This window comes from Chrysemys picta, chromosome 5, assembly GCF_011386835.1.
Source record: "Chrysemys picta bellii isolate R12L10 chromosome 5, ASM1138683v2, whole genome shotgun sequence".
Taxonomy (NCBI): domain Eukaryota; kingdom Metazoa; phylum Chordata; order Testudines; family Emydidae; genus Chrysemys; species Chrysemys picta.
The window spans coordinates 62142004-62157135 of NC_088795.1; the positions used below are offsets into that span (position 1 = coordinate 62142004).

The window sequence follows — 15132 nt, forward strand, 5'->3', positions numbered from 1 at the left end:
TCCAGCCAGGACACATTTTCTAACCATGTTTCTTAGACAGACTCTGGTCTTTCTCCTAACATTAATTCCTTAATCTTCCCAAGTGAGGCAGCCAACTGCAGTCAGTGGTCTGGTACATTGCCACCTGCTGCTCTCTTTCCAACACCCTTTCTCTGAAGGCCTCCTCAGTCAGGGGAAGGGATCGGGTCACAATCCCAAAGATCCAAGAATTTCACCTTAATATGCTTAATATGAATTTTTTTTAAAAAAAAGCTTCAATCCTTGAATTTGCTGAGAATTGTAGATGTGTGTCATCCTTGCATTCGAACAGAAGACAACAGTTGAGTCCTAAGGCCATGTCATGTGTTACATATTCAAATATTCTGTGTGTAAATATTTCAACAGTTATGTTAAAAGGCAAATTGAAGATAGTCCATGGGTTTATACTCCATAGATTTTATGCTTGAGTTGCTAATGCAGACGTGGCTGTTCAATAGAAAACTTTCTCTTTTGCATGGATCTTGATGATAGGAGTATCAGTAACATTTTTTGCTTTGTATTGTGTCACATAAGGTGAATTGATAGTACTTTCTCAGAAATTATATTGAAGTCATTAAAATAGATGTTTTTTAACCATTGTAGGTATTGAAGGTGGGGCAGTGAAAATTCAGGGAGCAAAAGGATCACCTCCTTCAACGTTTTATAAGGTTCTTTTCTTATTGCTTTGATAATTATATAGAATGAAATGCTCTTGATTTATGAAATGTTGGTATTTTGGAGAAAAAGGCAATACTACTACCAGGTGAAACCCTTATTTTTCCACACCTAGTATATTAACGCACGTAAGTGAAATTGCTATATACAAAATTGAGGTTATGTTATAAGTCTTTGGGGAAGTCCACAGTAAACCATAGTAATTAAGATTGAGATGGTTCTTTAATTATAAAATTCTGTTTTCCGTCACAAAATCATATTTTAATTATAGTTGTCATTATTTTTTGTCTTGCTTCAATGTGAAACATATTAAGCGCATGATTCTCAAAGACAAAACACTGCATAATCACTTATATCAAGATAATTCTTTACAGTTTGATAAGGGTGCTGTGAAAGATTAATGAATTAATGTTTGTAAAGTCTTTTGATATCCCCCTATTGGAAGATGCTACATAAGTGCAAAGCTTTTTTTTAATTATGTGTTGTTATAGTCTTTACTCCCTGCAGGGACACCAATTTAGGCAACTACATCAAAGTACAAATAGGGCAAGCCTAATCCCATTTAACTCAATAACGAAATTTCAACTGACTTTCAGCGGGAACAAGATTGGATCCATAAATTAAAACTGCTCTTAATAGTGAGATAGCAAAGCAGAGTTAATTTGACTGGATCCATTTAAAACTTTTAAATTCTTTTTTAGAGATGTATAATTTGCAAATATGCTGACACTATTGTTTGTGTGATAAACTATAGCTCAGACATACCTTTTTAAAAGTCCAGTGATTACATTTAAAATATTTCTACCAGTTTGAAAGTTTGTTTTTTAATTTTTTTTAATATAATAAAAATATCTAAAGGTAGTGTTTAAGTGACCACTTTATAAAATGTATTTAAGATTTAAAAAATAAGCAGTATTGTTTTCAAAGAAGATGGAGGTATGATTTTGGACATAGGTGACCTCAGTGCAGAAGCCAAAGTAATCTCTAAAGACATTGGGTTGGAGTATATTACTAACTCTTTTTCAGATAAATGAATAGCTCCTATTTCATTTTTCTCAGGTGTGCAAACAATCCTTAAGTTTTCCACTCATGCATTATTTTTCTAATAATCATCTTTATGTCTGCTTTATAAAGGAATATATTTTGTCCTTAACTGTCACAGTATTGGCTACATACTCTATAACTGGATTCGCCATGGGTATTAGATCAAGATTTCTAATTACGTAATGTTAGAATAAAAAAACTCGTTCTGTGTGGTCTGTGCCTGGGAGCAAACTTTTTCCTCAAGTTTGGGGGGAAAAGTTTCAGTTGTTTTTGAACCTTAAGAATACCTTTAAAAATAAATAATGGAGAGGATTTCTGATTGTCCACTGATAGAACTCAGATTGCTTTGTTTTCCAGACTCAGATTTCATTAGTGAGTATGAAATCTGTGGACTAATCATTGCCTATTTTGATTTAAAAAAATATCATTTTTAAAAGAAAAAATATATTCTAAAAATGACACTGGATAAACAAATTATTACATTTCATATAAGGATAGTGTCAGAATCATTTAATTCCACATTTGAATGAACCAACAAAATATTTTAGATAAAGAAAATTTGATTAAAATATGCACTCTCTTTTTCATTAAAATAGTACTAAAATAATTGTAAATAAGTCAATAGGCCATTTAAAATATACTTGTTTCGAGACATTTTTAGAATATATACTGTAATTAAAATGATAAATATCATTTAAAATGGGAGGCCTTACTTAATGTTCTGAAAAATCAATATGACATTAATAAGAATTGTTTATATATTTATGTATTAGTTTTGTAGAACATTTTGTTTACTCAGAATCTCAGATACCATTATAATGGATGGACAGATGTCTTTCTTACATAACTCTTCCCCTCTGTCGTCCCGTCCCGTCCCGTCCCGTCCCCCGTTCGCCCCCCGAAAACCCCAAACAAAAACTTAGGCTTTATTTTGTGACCTCTGAGGAAAGAGCTAAATATGGATAGCTTTGGTAAGTGGTGAGTGGAGGGGCATGCTAATAGACTAGAAGTGTTTGAAGGGTGGAGGAAAATGCAGGAAGAAAAAATATCTAGTGAAAAAAATATCTTTTACGGTAAACTATGAGAAATCCCTCAATTCATTTTATAACCGTTAATTACTAGGTAAATGCCACTTACCTGGATGGTTTTAGAGCTACAGCTGTCTGCCCAGTGATAGGGCCAAAGGCAGTGGAAAAGGGAAGACAAACTGCGGAAAGCATTCTGAAAAGGTGAGTATTTATTACAGATATGCTTTATTTTGCCTTTTAAATTTAAAATCAAAATATAATGGTAAACTGTACTAATAAGTTGGCAGCTATATCAACTGGGAGATATCCTTGAAGATAGCATTCTTTTACATGGAAGGACATTTCAAAATATAAATGGTAGAAAAAGGTTCTATAATTTACTTCTCCATAAAATTATTATACAGCTACAAAATACTAGTGACATGATTTATCAGCAAATAGATTGTTTCTGAATAGTGCGAGAAGTTGGACTTTGTTGTTTAGCCAGTTTTGGTCCTAGACCTTGGTGACCTAGTGAACTGAATAGCTTGCTAACTTTTGACGAGGGGCCAGTTTCTGTCTAAGGCACCCTGAGGACCTTATTAGTCATTTTGGAACCTGAGTACATTTTACTTATTTTATTGATTTCTTCAAACTTTAAAAACTATAGATGTCCATCCAGGGCTCTGGGCACATATCCTCCCATACATTTAAAAATTGTAACATAAAGGACTGCTTATAAACATATCCACTTCCACCTGAACAAAAAGGGGATTAAATAGATGCCCAGAAGTTTAATGCATCTGAGCTCTGAAGGACCAAGGGTGGAGAAGAGAGTTCTACAATCAATGACCCCATCAGAGAATACTCTGCCAGCAGCCCCCTTTTGTGTATATTGACAGAGCTCCAGCTCAAGTGCTTCTGCTGATTTTGGTTCTGCCAGAACTAGACTGGGAGAGATGCAGTCCACAGTAGCTAGTGCACACTCATTACTCCACACTAACTCTCACTATGGACATTTTTACCACGCACTAACAGTGCCATTGTGGACATTAGCTTAATGCACGATGCACAAAATATGCTAAGTTAAACCACTGGAGGGAATTCTTAGTGCTCAGTAAGAGTGTCCACAGGGGGATTTAATTCGGAGTAACTAATACACTTCAAATTCACGCCCTAGCTTATTGCTCACTAACTTCCCTGTGTGCACAAGCCAGAGGTCTCAAACTCTTTGGGATTTATAGATTAAAACCAACATCTTGAATTCTATCCAGAAATATATTGGAATCCAGTGCAGATCCCAGAGTACTGGGCTAATGTGCTCTTAATGTGCAACTCCACTTAGGGCAGTTCTACATTACCGCTTAAGTTGATGTAACTTAGGTTGCCCGGGGGTGTGAAAAAGACATCCCCTTGAGTGACACAAGTTACAGTGACCTAAGCGTGGTCCACACAGATGCTATGTCAGGGGGAGATGCTCTCCCTCTGGCATAGCTTCTGCCTGTTGGGGAGTTGGAGTAATTATGCCAATGGGAGAGCTCCATTGGCATAGAGCATCTTCAGCAGACAGGCTACAGCAGTCTTCTAGTGTAGACTGCCCTTAGAATCCTGCAGACTGCTTACACCATTAGCTTCAGCTAGTGACAAATGATATCTCTGTCTCCTTCATTCTTCCCTTCCTTCCTCTCCATTGTTCAAAATGAATAATTTGCAGAAGCCTTATGAGTGGTTTTGAGTGTCTCCCCTTGGGATTTTTTGTGTGTGTGCATTCTAGTGCATTGCAAAGGCACATAAAGTGCTCTTCAAAATTATCATTGTGTTGCTAGCAGGTTATCCCAGGTAAGTACATGGTTGGGTAATATCCAGAGAAGGGAATGAATTTCATTCAAAGTAAGGAAATTCCCTCCATCTCCACTTTAATCCATTCACCCATGTTTGAGTTAAAGTGCCTGCCAAGTCAGGACTGAGCTGGCCTCTACAGGAAACCCAGCCAAGAAACAAAGCCATCATGCTGCTTTGGATAGGCACTTTGTAGAGCAGCAATGCTATTAGTGCTGCAGTAGAACGACTGCAAATCCCACAACAAGGGTTGGGTCAAAGGACCCACAGGACATAGCTATGGACTGAAAGCTGTCCACAGAACATATTTCAAACTTAAGCACCTACATTTTATATGTATCTGTTTACAGTAACTCCTCACTTAACGTTGTAGTTATGTTCCTGAAAAATGCGACTTTAAGCAAAACGATGGTAAGCAAATCCAATTTCCCCATAAGAAATAATGTAAATGTGGGGGGTTAGGTTCCAGGGAAATTTTTTCACCAGACAAAAGACTATATTATACACACACACACACACACAATACGTTTTAAACAAACAATTTCATACTGTACACAGCAATGATGATGGTGAAGCTTGGTTGAGGTGGTGAAGTCAGAGGCTGGGATATTTCCCAGGGAATGCCTTACTGCTAAATGATGAACTAGTACTTGGCTGAGCCCTCAAGGTTAACACGTTGTTAATGTAGCCTCACACTCTACAAGGCAGCACAAATGGAGGGAGGGGAGACAGCATGGCAGACAGAGACACACACCCTGTGTGTGAGAGATGCAGAGAGAGAGAGAGAGAGAGAGATGCTGACCCCACTCTAAGTACATTGCCTTTTTAAGTAGATCAGCAAGTTGAGACAGCAACTGCTGCCAGCAAGCTCCCTCCGTTCTGAGCCCTGTCCTGTCCCTGCCCTGCTCTATGGAGATGGGGTAAGTGGGGGGCAGGAGCAGGGGGAGGGGGACACCCTGACATTAGCCCCCCTCTCCCCCTCCTCCCCTGCACAGCAAGCAGGAGGCTCCCGGGTGCAGCTCCAAGGCAGAGGGCAGGAGCAGCACATAGCAGTGGTGGGAGGGACAGCTGAACTGCCTGGCAATTGATAGCCTGCTGGGCAGCTGCTGCACAGGGAACTTAGGGAAACTGGGAGCTGATAGGGGGGCTGCAGGTCCACCCTGGTTCCAAGCCCCCACCAGCTAGCTCCAATGAGCAGCTCTTTCTGCAAGCAGTGGACAAAGCAGGCAGCTGCCAAACAACGTTATAAGGGAGCATTGCACAACTTTAAACGAGCATGTTATCTAATTGATCAGCAATGTAACAACGTTAACTGGGACGACTTTAAGTGAGGAGTTCACTGTACTTCATTGGGTGCGGGGTTGCTCAGTGCATCGAAAAATCTTGGCCACTTGTATTTTGGTGTCATAAATATGAATTTAGGTGCCTGATTTTAGGCACCCAAGTTTGCAAATTTTTACCATAATGAGTAACACAGGAATATCATATTTATGAATCACTTTTAAATTAATCTTAAATACATTGGTCTCTTTACTGCTGGTCTCATGTGTAATATTGACAATTCAATGAGCATATACAATAGGTGTATTTAAAATCTTCCACTGGTGTGAAACATTCTGTCGGTTTTAATGTAATTTCCTTTTTGAACCTATAAAATCTCTTAATCTGGTGGAAATATGTAAGGGTGCCAGATATATGGTGTTGCCTCATATACTTGGTATGTGTTAAGGAAGCACTGACACTGGTAAAGGGAAACAGAAGCACATTTTACATTGTTGTTTTGGTTTTTTTTTATATATACTACCCTCCTATTGATTGCCTTCACAAAGTTGAACTTTCTGTCTGTACTAATTTTGACCTTTTATCATCTTTTTTTTATATTGATATTTTCTTGCAGTTTCAATGGAGTGGAATTATTATGACAATTTTTAGTTTGGTTACTTCCCTGGTTTTGTAACTGCAAAATTGAAGAGATCTAGTTCTGTGAATAGGGTAAAATACGTCACCTCTACTAGTTGAATGGCTTTGCAGAAACTAAGAATTATGGATTCTCTTGCACCAATCACTGTGAAAGCTCTGAAAGCTTGTTTCTAGTGTGTATTTTTCCATGTCACTAGATGACTATACAGAGTGTTTTGCTACTTGTGAGAGAGAAAACAACCTCTGGCAACAGTTCGAGGTTTTTGCATTGAGAGGTTATATAGTGTCTCTGATTTGAGCCTGAGGAAAGAATTTGGAGGATTTTAGACACAGACACATTCAAACTGTAAGTGCCACTGGGGTTTTCCCAGCTCTGTGTGGAAGAAAGAGAGGGATGTTCCAAGGATACCACCCAGACCTGTTCAGATTCTGGAGGATCCATTAGAGGCACATAGCTATATGTGCAAGTTGTTCTGGAGTCTCCTGAATCAATGCATCCACTATCCATCTTGGCTTCTCCCCATCTCTAGTCAGAACAGCCTACTTTGGGGGCTGTGCTGATTGGCTGCAGGCTTCTTAGTAGAGTGAAAATTTTCTACTACTATGGTTTGGGGTAGAAGTGTCTCAAAGCCCAGGCACCAGCCTGAGCCCAAACATCTACACTGCAATTTTTAGCCCTGCAGCCCAAGCCCTGCAAGCCCGAGTCGGTTCACCCAAGCTTTGAGACTTGGTGCCTCAGGTCTTTCATTGCAGTGTAGACGTACCCACAGTGAGTCAGTAGCTGAGCTCTTAGTAGGACTCAGAGTTCCTGATTCTTTACTCTAGACCATGTTGTATGGAATCTGGAACAGTGTAACTTCTATTATTTTTTCTCACTTCCAGTTGTTTTGACATCTGGTAAATATAGGTTAACCTATATTATCTGTGGCTCTGCTGAATATGACCTGCAATGGAAAAAAATGTGTGTATACTTCTTTTTAATGCAGTATGAAGAAAGCTGGAAAGATGTTTTTCCACTGTTTTCCCCCTTTCCTCCCTCCTGCTCGTTGTTAACTATAGACACATTAGGAATGTCAAGTCTTGCCTTCCTGGTGTTTAGTGGCAGTCTCCACTGGGAAGGACCCAGAAAAATGTATTGAGAGCTTCTCAGCTCTTAACTGAAGAGCTGGGGGTAGTAAAAATTCAACAAATAACTTTTCTTCCAACTGTTTTTAGGCATTTAATTTACATAGGAATTAACACAAAACAAGGAATTTTAAAGTCTGAATAAAAATTCCTCCTGAACTCAGTTAAGTAGATTTCATTTCTTTGGTACTTCTGATGTCATTCATGTATTTCTTAATTATTCATAGTGTCTTCCAGGGGGAGCAAATATAGGAGCTGAATTTCTAATGTGAAAGCAAGCAAAATGTATTAATTTTAATAACATTTTCTGCTTTCTTCATTCATCAGAATGAAGCAAGTAAAAAAGTACAAGCCCATTTATTTTTTCCTTTGCAGGCCATCTTTAAGATAACTTAAATAAATAGAAATTTAGAATCAAGAGGTCAGGATGTATTTTAAATATGACTAACTTGATATTGTCATATGATATAGCAGTAAATTTGCCCAGATAAGAAATATTCAAATCCAAATTTAACTAGAACAGAACTAAAACTGATGGACTGCACTGTTACTGCGTATAATATTTTTTAAGCAGTTTGATAATAACAAATAATCTGTTGCAGGACTCGCCTTATTTTCAGTCAGCTTGGGTATGAAGATTACTGTGCAGTTAACATACAAATTTTAGGTTCTGAAGATACATATGGACCCCATGCGAAAAAGAAAATAGATGATGTAAGTACTAAGCACAAGAATATGAAGCCTTTTCTGACCCATTTTAATTCCCCCATGTTATCTTTATGTAACTTTTTAAAGAGATTACTTACTGGGGGAAATTCCTGAGCTGACAACATCTTGCAAAGACTTTTGCACGTGCCTAACTTTGATGTTCACGGGTCTACACATGAACCTAATGTGAGTACTCAAATGTTAAGTAATGAGTAAATCTTTGTAGGATTGAGACCTTGCTGTGCCACAAATACATTGTTATGAAATCTAAAGAAACACTTTTTAACTTATGTGTGTGTGTAAATAAATATCTGCCCAAGAGCAAACTTCATAATAATAGGAGTTCTTTTGATGTGATCACATATTACACCTATTTAAATTATATTAAAATACTTTAAAAGAATGTTAAGGCTACACAGTTAAGCATTCAGAAGCTAGGAAATACCAGAATTAAGGTTGCCTTAATTAGGCCCCCCTTGTGTATATGCATTATGATAGTCTTTAATTACATGATAATTTGCTGTGTTTTGTGACTTGTTAAATTCATATGTACAGATTTGAATGGTAGCCATAGTGGGTGCAACTACCACGCATCTGCTTCAACTAAATCCACATATGAAGGTCTGTAAAAGACAGCAATAAATCTTGAGTTAAGTCATACACTTAAATATTTAGGTTGTGTGACTTGTTCCAAAACAGTAGCATCTAATTCTTCTTTGTCAGTTGCAAAGTCTTGCAAAATTCCAAGATACATGTTTGGCAAAGCTCAGTCTATGAATCTGATGTGAGGAATGTGTCAGTATTTTAAAATTGCTGAATATATATGTTTATAGGAGACAAGAACATGTGTTATGTAGAAAGTTAACAAACTGTTTATGAAGAGTCAATTTCCACAATAGAACTAGGTAACTTATCAGTGTAACTGTTTATTTTAATGTTTATGCTTAACTTCATTCCGCAGTGCAGCAAAACTCCCTCTGCTAAATCAGAGTGTAATACTTATGTGGCGGACCTATGCCTTCCCTTTCCAGGATCATATGCTCTGATTCTCTATTTTAAACACACACAAACTGTATTAAATAATATTACTAAGGTCAACCTCTCAGAAGTTAGGAAATGTCAGAATTAAAGTTGCCTGTGCATTATGGTGCTGTCTTTAATTACATGATATAATACTTCTCTCCCCCCTCCCCCCAGGACCCATGTTCTCAGTTAGTACACAGAATGGAGGGTGCTCACTTAATTAGCAGTTATTCAGTATTTTTGTTTTCTACTCCTTGTTCCATCTGTAGCCCTCACTTCTTATTTACTGTACAATATTAAAACCCTGCTCTAAAGACAGTATTATTAATTTCTTCATGAGCTTTTCTATGGAGCTCATCATTATAATATCTGAGTGCTTCATAAACATTCATTTATTTTTGCAACACTGCTATGAGATGAGTGGCTATTATAATCCCCATTTTACAGATAGGGAACTGACACACGGAGAATATAAGATCATCAAACCCCCTGGTCTCAACTCAAGTAGCCAAAAAAATGAGGAACACATGATTAGTTACTATCTGTCAAAAGGTTAGCTTAAGCGATTTGCTTAGAAAGTTTTTCGTAGAGACCGGGATAGAATCTAGTTCTCCAGAACCACATTCAGCTGCCTCAACCTAAGACCATCCTTTCTCTCCCTACAATCCCCTGCCTCGTTCACTACACATCTTCCAAGTTCTGGAACAAATTATGCAGTTGTCCTACAGAGAGTTTCCTTCACTACTTATTCATCCTCAGAGCAGGTCAATACCATGCACTGACTGAGGCAGAGATCCTATTGGGGGGGGGGAGGATCGCTCAGTGGTTTGAGCATTGGCCAGGGTTATGAGTTCAATCCTTGAGGGGGCCACTTAGGGATCTGGGGCAAAATCAGTACTTGGTCCTGCTAGTGAAGGCAGGGGGCTGGACTCAATGACCTTTTGAGATCCTTTCCAGTTCTAGGAGATAGGATATCTCCATTAATTTATTTATTTATTTTATAAGATTTTGTGGGTGGCATATGCAGAGCTGCTTGGGATGGGGATGAAAATGTAAAAGCAGACATTTGTGGATCTTGACCCACTCTTGGCCTCCCACTAGGGCCATGTAGGTTATTGTAGCCCCTGCAAAGCTCCTGGGTGGAAGTGGACAGCACCAGTGGGGAGATTGCTCTTCTTTAAAGGGTTGGGGGGAGACCCAAAATTTTGTTGAGGATGGTAGAAATTTCAGGGGATGGCTTTTCTGCCCCTACCTTATGATTACCAGGAGTATTAAAGCTGAAAGGGCCAAGATCTCATTTGTACTCCCTTGTTGACAATTCAGTTTCTGAGCTGTTAACTATAAACAGTGCTCTGTGGGCTGTGCAACCATTCAGTCTGCCCAGGTGTCAAGTTGGACAGAGAGTAATATACCTCCCTATTGGGAAGGTATTGTTGTTGTTTTTGTTTGTTTGTTTGTATTGCAGTAGTGTCCAAAGCCTCATTGTAGATCTTACAATCTAAATTTAAGATGAGAGACAAGATATCTGTATGATAGACGTGATAATAGTGAAACAGTTATGTATGGTATAATTAACACAGTCACAGCACACACCCCTGGATAACCATTGAGTCTACTTTCCATAAATGTCTGCTGAGGTGGGTGGAGTGAGGAGAGAGGGGTTGGCTGCATGAGCACAGCATGGTTATGGTGCCTTTCTTCAGGTTTCAGGTTAGCCTCTGTAGTTTTCAAGCCAAGGCATAATGCAGATTTAGCCAGGCCCAATGTCTGTAGTTAAAGTTTTGCATACTTCCTACAATATCTGTTCTGAAACTGTTTCTTTTAGGCCAAGTATTGTAGCATCAACTAGTCTTTAATTTAGACATATCAATCACACTTTACATTAAGAGTACGTATATAAATAGTTTTTATTAAGAAGTAATAAATGATTAAATAGATATTATAAGCGTGTTATAGATATGAATATTATATGTTATAGGTGGTTATAAGCATCCATTTAACTCAATAACAATTGATTAATCATTTACTGAGACATCTATTATTTGTTAATGCTCCACATACTGTTTATATACATATCCTTAATATAGGATATGACTGAAATATTTAACTTTGTCTAGCTAGCACTTTTTGCTAAATATGTGTCCACTAGATTTTTAAACATGACCATGTAAATCTGGATGTATTAATAACTATGCAGATATACTATACATCTGCAGTTCCCAACATTGGATTAAGGCACTGAAAAAGACAGCAATTTTGTGTTTTTTATTTTTTAGATCACTGCAGCATCCTTTATCTGAAGGCTAGGAAGTAAGCATAAGGCTGAATGGAAATATAAAAGGAATATTGAAGGCCTGATATAGTCCGGAAACAGATGTTTTATTTTGCATAGACATGTTTCCTACTAATTACCAGGCGACTTAATTGCACTAATTTAGTCCCTAAGTCTTGAAACTGTGGATGTGAAAAATACATTCCTTGTTAAATTTGAGCTGGAGGCTCCCTCCTGTTCTGTGTAGTAACAGTTCTTAAGAAGATGCCTGAAGATTGCTGCTTTGTTTGATTTTTTTCAGTTGTATAAATGTGGTCAGAGCACCGGCTGTTGCTACACTTTATAAAATATATCCTTAAAGTTTGCCCTCGTGGCACACTATCACATGTAATGGGAGCTATGAAAAATGGACTTTGTAATTTCAATTCTGTTTTGATAACTCTTAGGCCTGGTCCCCACTTAGTCCGGACTTCGGACTAAGGTACGCAAATTCAGCTACGTTAATAACGTAGCTGAATTCAAAGTACCTTAGTCCGAACTTACCGCGGTCCAGACGCGTCCGGAAGTCTCCCCCTGTCGACGCCGCGTACTCCTCTCGGCGAGCTGGAGTACCGGCGCCGACTGTGAGCACTTCCGGGATCGATCCGGGATCGATTTATCGCGTCTTAACCAGACGCGATAAATCGATCCCAGAACATCGATGGCGTGCCGCCGGACCAGCCGGTAAGTGAAGACTAGGCCTTAGTAGGGCTTGTCCTACATGGGAAGTTAAGCCGAATTAACCATTGGTGCCGAATTAACTATTGGTGCATTAAAACTCCTGTGTGGGTGCTTTCGTTCAGAGGTAAAGTGGTCTAAGAGCTTGTCTACATAGTGCCACAATGTGGACTGCAGGGGTATGAATTGTAGAGTGCTCTGAAATGTTGCGCTGTAACTGTCCCATGTGGACCCTGTTGGTGCGAACTAAAAGATACTTAGTTCGTATTAACGTAGTCATGGGACTATATCAGTGCTTTAGCTAGTACACTAAACTAAAGTGAATTAAGGCCACTTTACTTCTAAATGAAAGTGTCCACACAGGGGTTTAATGTGATTTAACTTACACACTTTAAATTTGCAACTTTAATTCATTTGGCTTCACTTTCCTGAGTGCACCAGTGTAGATATGCTCTTAGAATAGGAGAGGGTGAAAATGTCCCAACTTTATGAACAGGTAGTTAATTAGTCCAGGCTTCTATCAATCAGATACCTGTGTTTGAGTAAAAGGGGAAAAAAGAAAGTCAAATTATTATCATTTTATTATGAAAGCTTATGATTGGGTGATTTTAGCTGTGGAGTAGCTGAATCATTGATCTTCATGTCTTGAATGTGATAACAGTGAAATGAATTAATTGATTGATCGCCTTATTTAGCAAGTTTAGGTTGCTTAACAATTAAAGATAATTTTTACAAATGAATTCATACTGTCTCCTCTTGTTCATTAAGAACCTGATGCATAGTCCATTGAATTCATAGGAGTATTTCCGTGTAGTTTAGTGGGGATTGGATTGAGCATTACAAGAAGGTTCCAGAGATGACAGCACTGCTAGGACATTGGATAGTCTATAGTGTGTTTGTCCTTTGAATGAAGAGCGCATTTGGGTGCTTTTCTGGGTTTTTTTCTCACAGCTTACTATGCTCCATGTGCCCTCCATTCATCCCAAGGGAATGGGCAACAAATACGATCTGGGACATCGTAGGTTTTGATGTGAGAAGACATTAAAAATGTTGGGAAAGAAGAAGATTAAGAAAAGTTGAGACTATTTAATAATGGGTAGCATAAAGAAAACTAGTAAAACTTTCCTATTTACTTTGCCCATTGATAATATGATCAAGTGGGGCCTCTATGAGATTATAAGGCAACAAATTTTAAAATTTATATATAGAAATGCTTTAAAAATCAAATCACAGTCCAGTTGTAAAACTCATTGCCACATAATCTGATTGAGGTAGATGCTGCATCTTCGAAAAATGTAAACACTAGCTTGGATTTTAAAAAAGTTCAACAAACAAAAAAAAAGATACTTGTCAATCTTCCAGCATCAGTCATAAACTGTGTCATGCTGTCTGGATTGCCTCACAACTGAGAGTGCCTACCTCAGGGCAGACTCTCAGAAACCAGAGCAGACACCCCAAGCTGATAGGTGTATTCTGTAATTAGTTTTCACCAAGCCAGCAACAAATGTGACCTCCTGGATCATTATACCAGTCTTACCAGAATCCTGGTAATAGCACCAAGCAAATGCTTTCTCTGGGGAAAGTAAACTGTTTCTGTTAGTTCTGAAAATATTATCAGTGTGTGTAAACCCTGCAGTGGGCATCTAGCAGTAGGGAAAACTAACATACTGTAGAAATCAGATGTTTCCTGAAATGAGCCACAGTGGTGCATATTTCAAATACTGTATCTTGAGAGGTACTGGGCTGTGTATCAGCTATGTGATTTTAAGCACTAGGGAAGTTCCCTAGTGGTATATTAATACAAACCCAAGAGTATCTTATTTGTTAGTATCAGGGGGTAGCCGTGTTAGTCTGTATCCACAAAAACAACAAGGAGTCCGGTGGCACCTTAAAGACCAACAGATTTATTTGGGCATAAGCTTTCGTGGGTAAAAAACCCACTTCTTCAGATGCATGGAGTGAAAATTACAGTTGCAGGCATTGTTATACTGACACATGAAGAGAAGGGAGTTACCTCACAAGTGGAGAACCAGTGTTGACAGGGCCAATACAATCAGGGTGGATGTAATTCACTCCCAGTAATTGATGAGGAGGTGTCAATTCCAGGAGAGGAAAAGTTGCTTCTGCAATGAGCCAGCCACTCCCAGTCCCTATTCAAGCCCAAGTTAATGGTGTTAAATTTGCAAATGAATTTTAGTTCTGCAGTTTCTCTTTGAGGTCTGTTTCTGAAGGTTTTTTGTTCAAGTATGGCTACTTTTAAATCTGTTATAGAATGTCCAGGAAGATTGAAGTGTTCTCCTATTGGCTTTTGTATGTTACCATTCCTGATATCCGATTTGTGTCCATTTATTCTTTTATGTAGAGATTGTCCGGTTTGGCCAATGTACATGGCAGTAAGACATTGCTGGCATATGATGGCATATACCGCATTAGTAGATGTGCAAGTGAATGGGTTCCCTGATAGTGTGGCTGATGTGGTTGGGTCCTCTGATGGTGTCACTAGAGTAGATATGGGGACAGAGTAGGCAACGAGGTTTATTACAGGGTTTGGTTCCTGGGTTAGTGTTTCTGTGGAGTGGTGTGTAGTTGCTGCTAATGCCAGTAGGTACCTAGTCCTTCCTGCTTCACGGGGAGCTTTTGTATTATAAACGATAGGACTGATGATATTTTTTTTCTAAATAACATGGGTTATTCAAGTTTCACGCACAGAGCTATCCAGGCTTGATCTTTCATGTTTACGAGGATTGTAGTGGGGGACTCCCCATTTTGGGGAGAGGAGGAATC

The 15132-nt window shown here is 38.5% G+C and overlaps 1 protein-coding gene across 1 annotated transcript in view; it reads left to right on the top strand.

The window, feature by feature from the left end:
• The window catches only part of LOC101931777 (uncharacterized), a 93853-nt gene that overhangs the window by 25171 nt on the left and 53550 nt on the right, over window positions 1–15132 (top strand). Inside the window, exons 10-12 of the mRNA XM_005299360.5 lie at window positions 622–686; window positions 2860–2966; window positions 8231–8342. Coding sequence (XP_005299417.2) covers window positions 622–686; window positions 2860–2966; window positions 8231–8342 — 284 coding nt within the window. The remainder of the gene's footprint in view (window positions 1–621; window positions 687–2859; window positions 2967–8230; window positions 8343–15132) is intronic.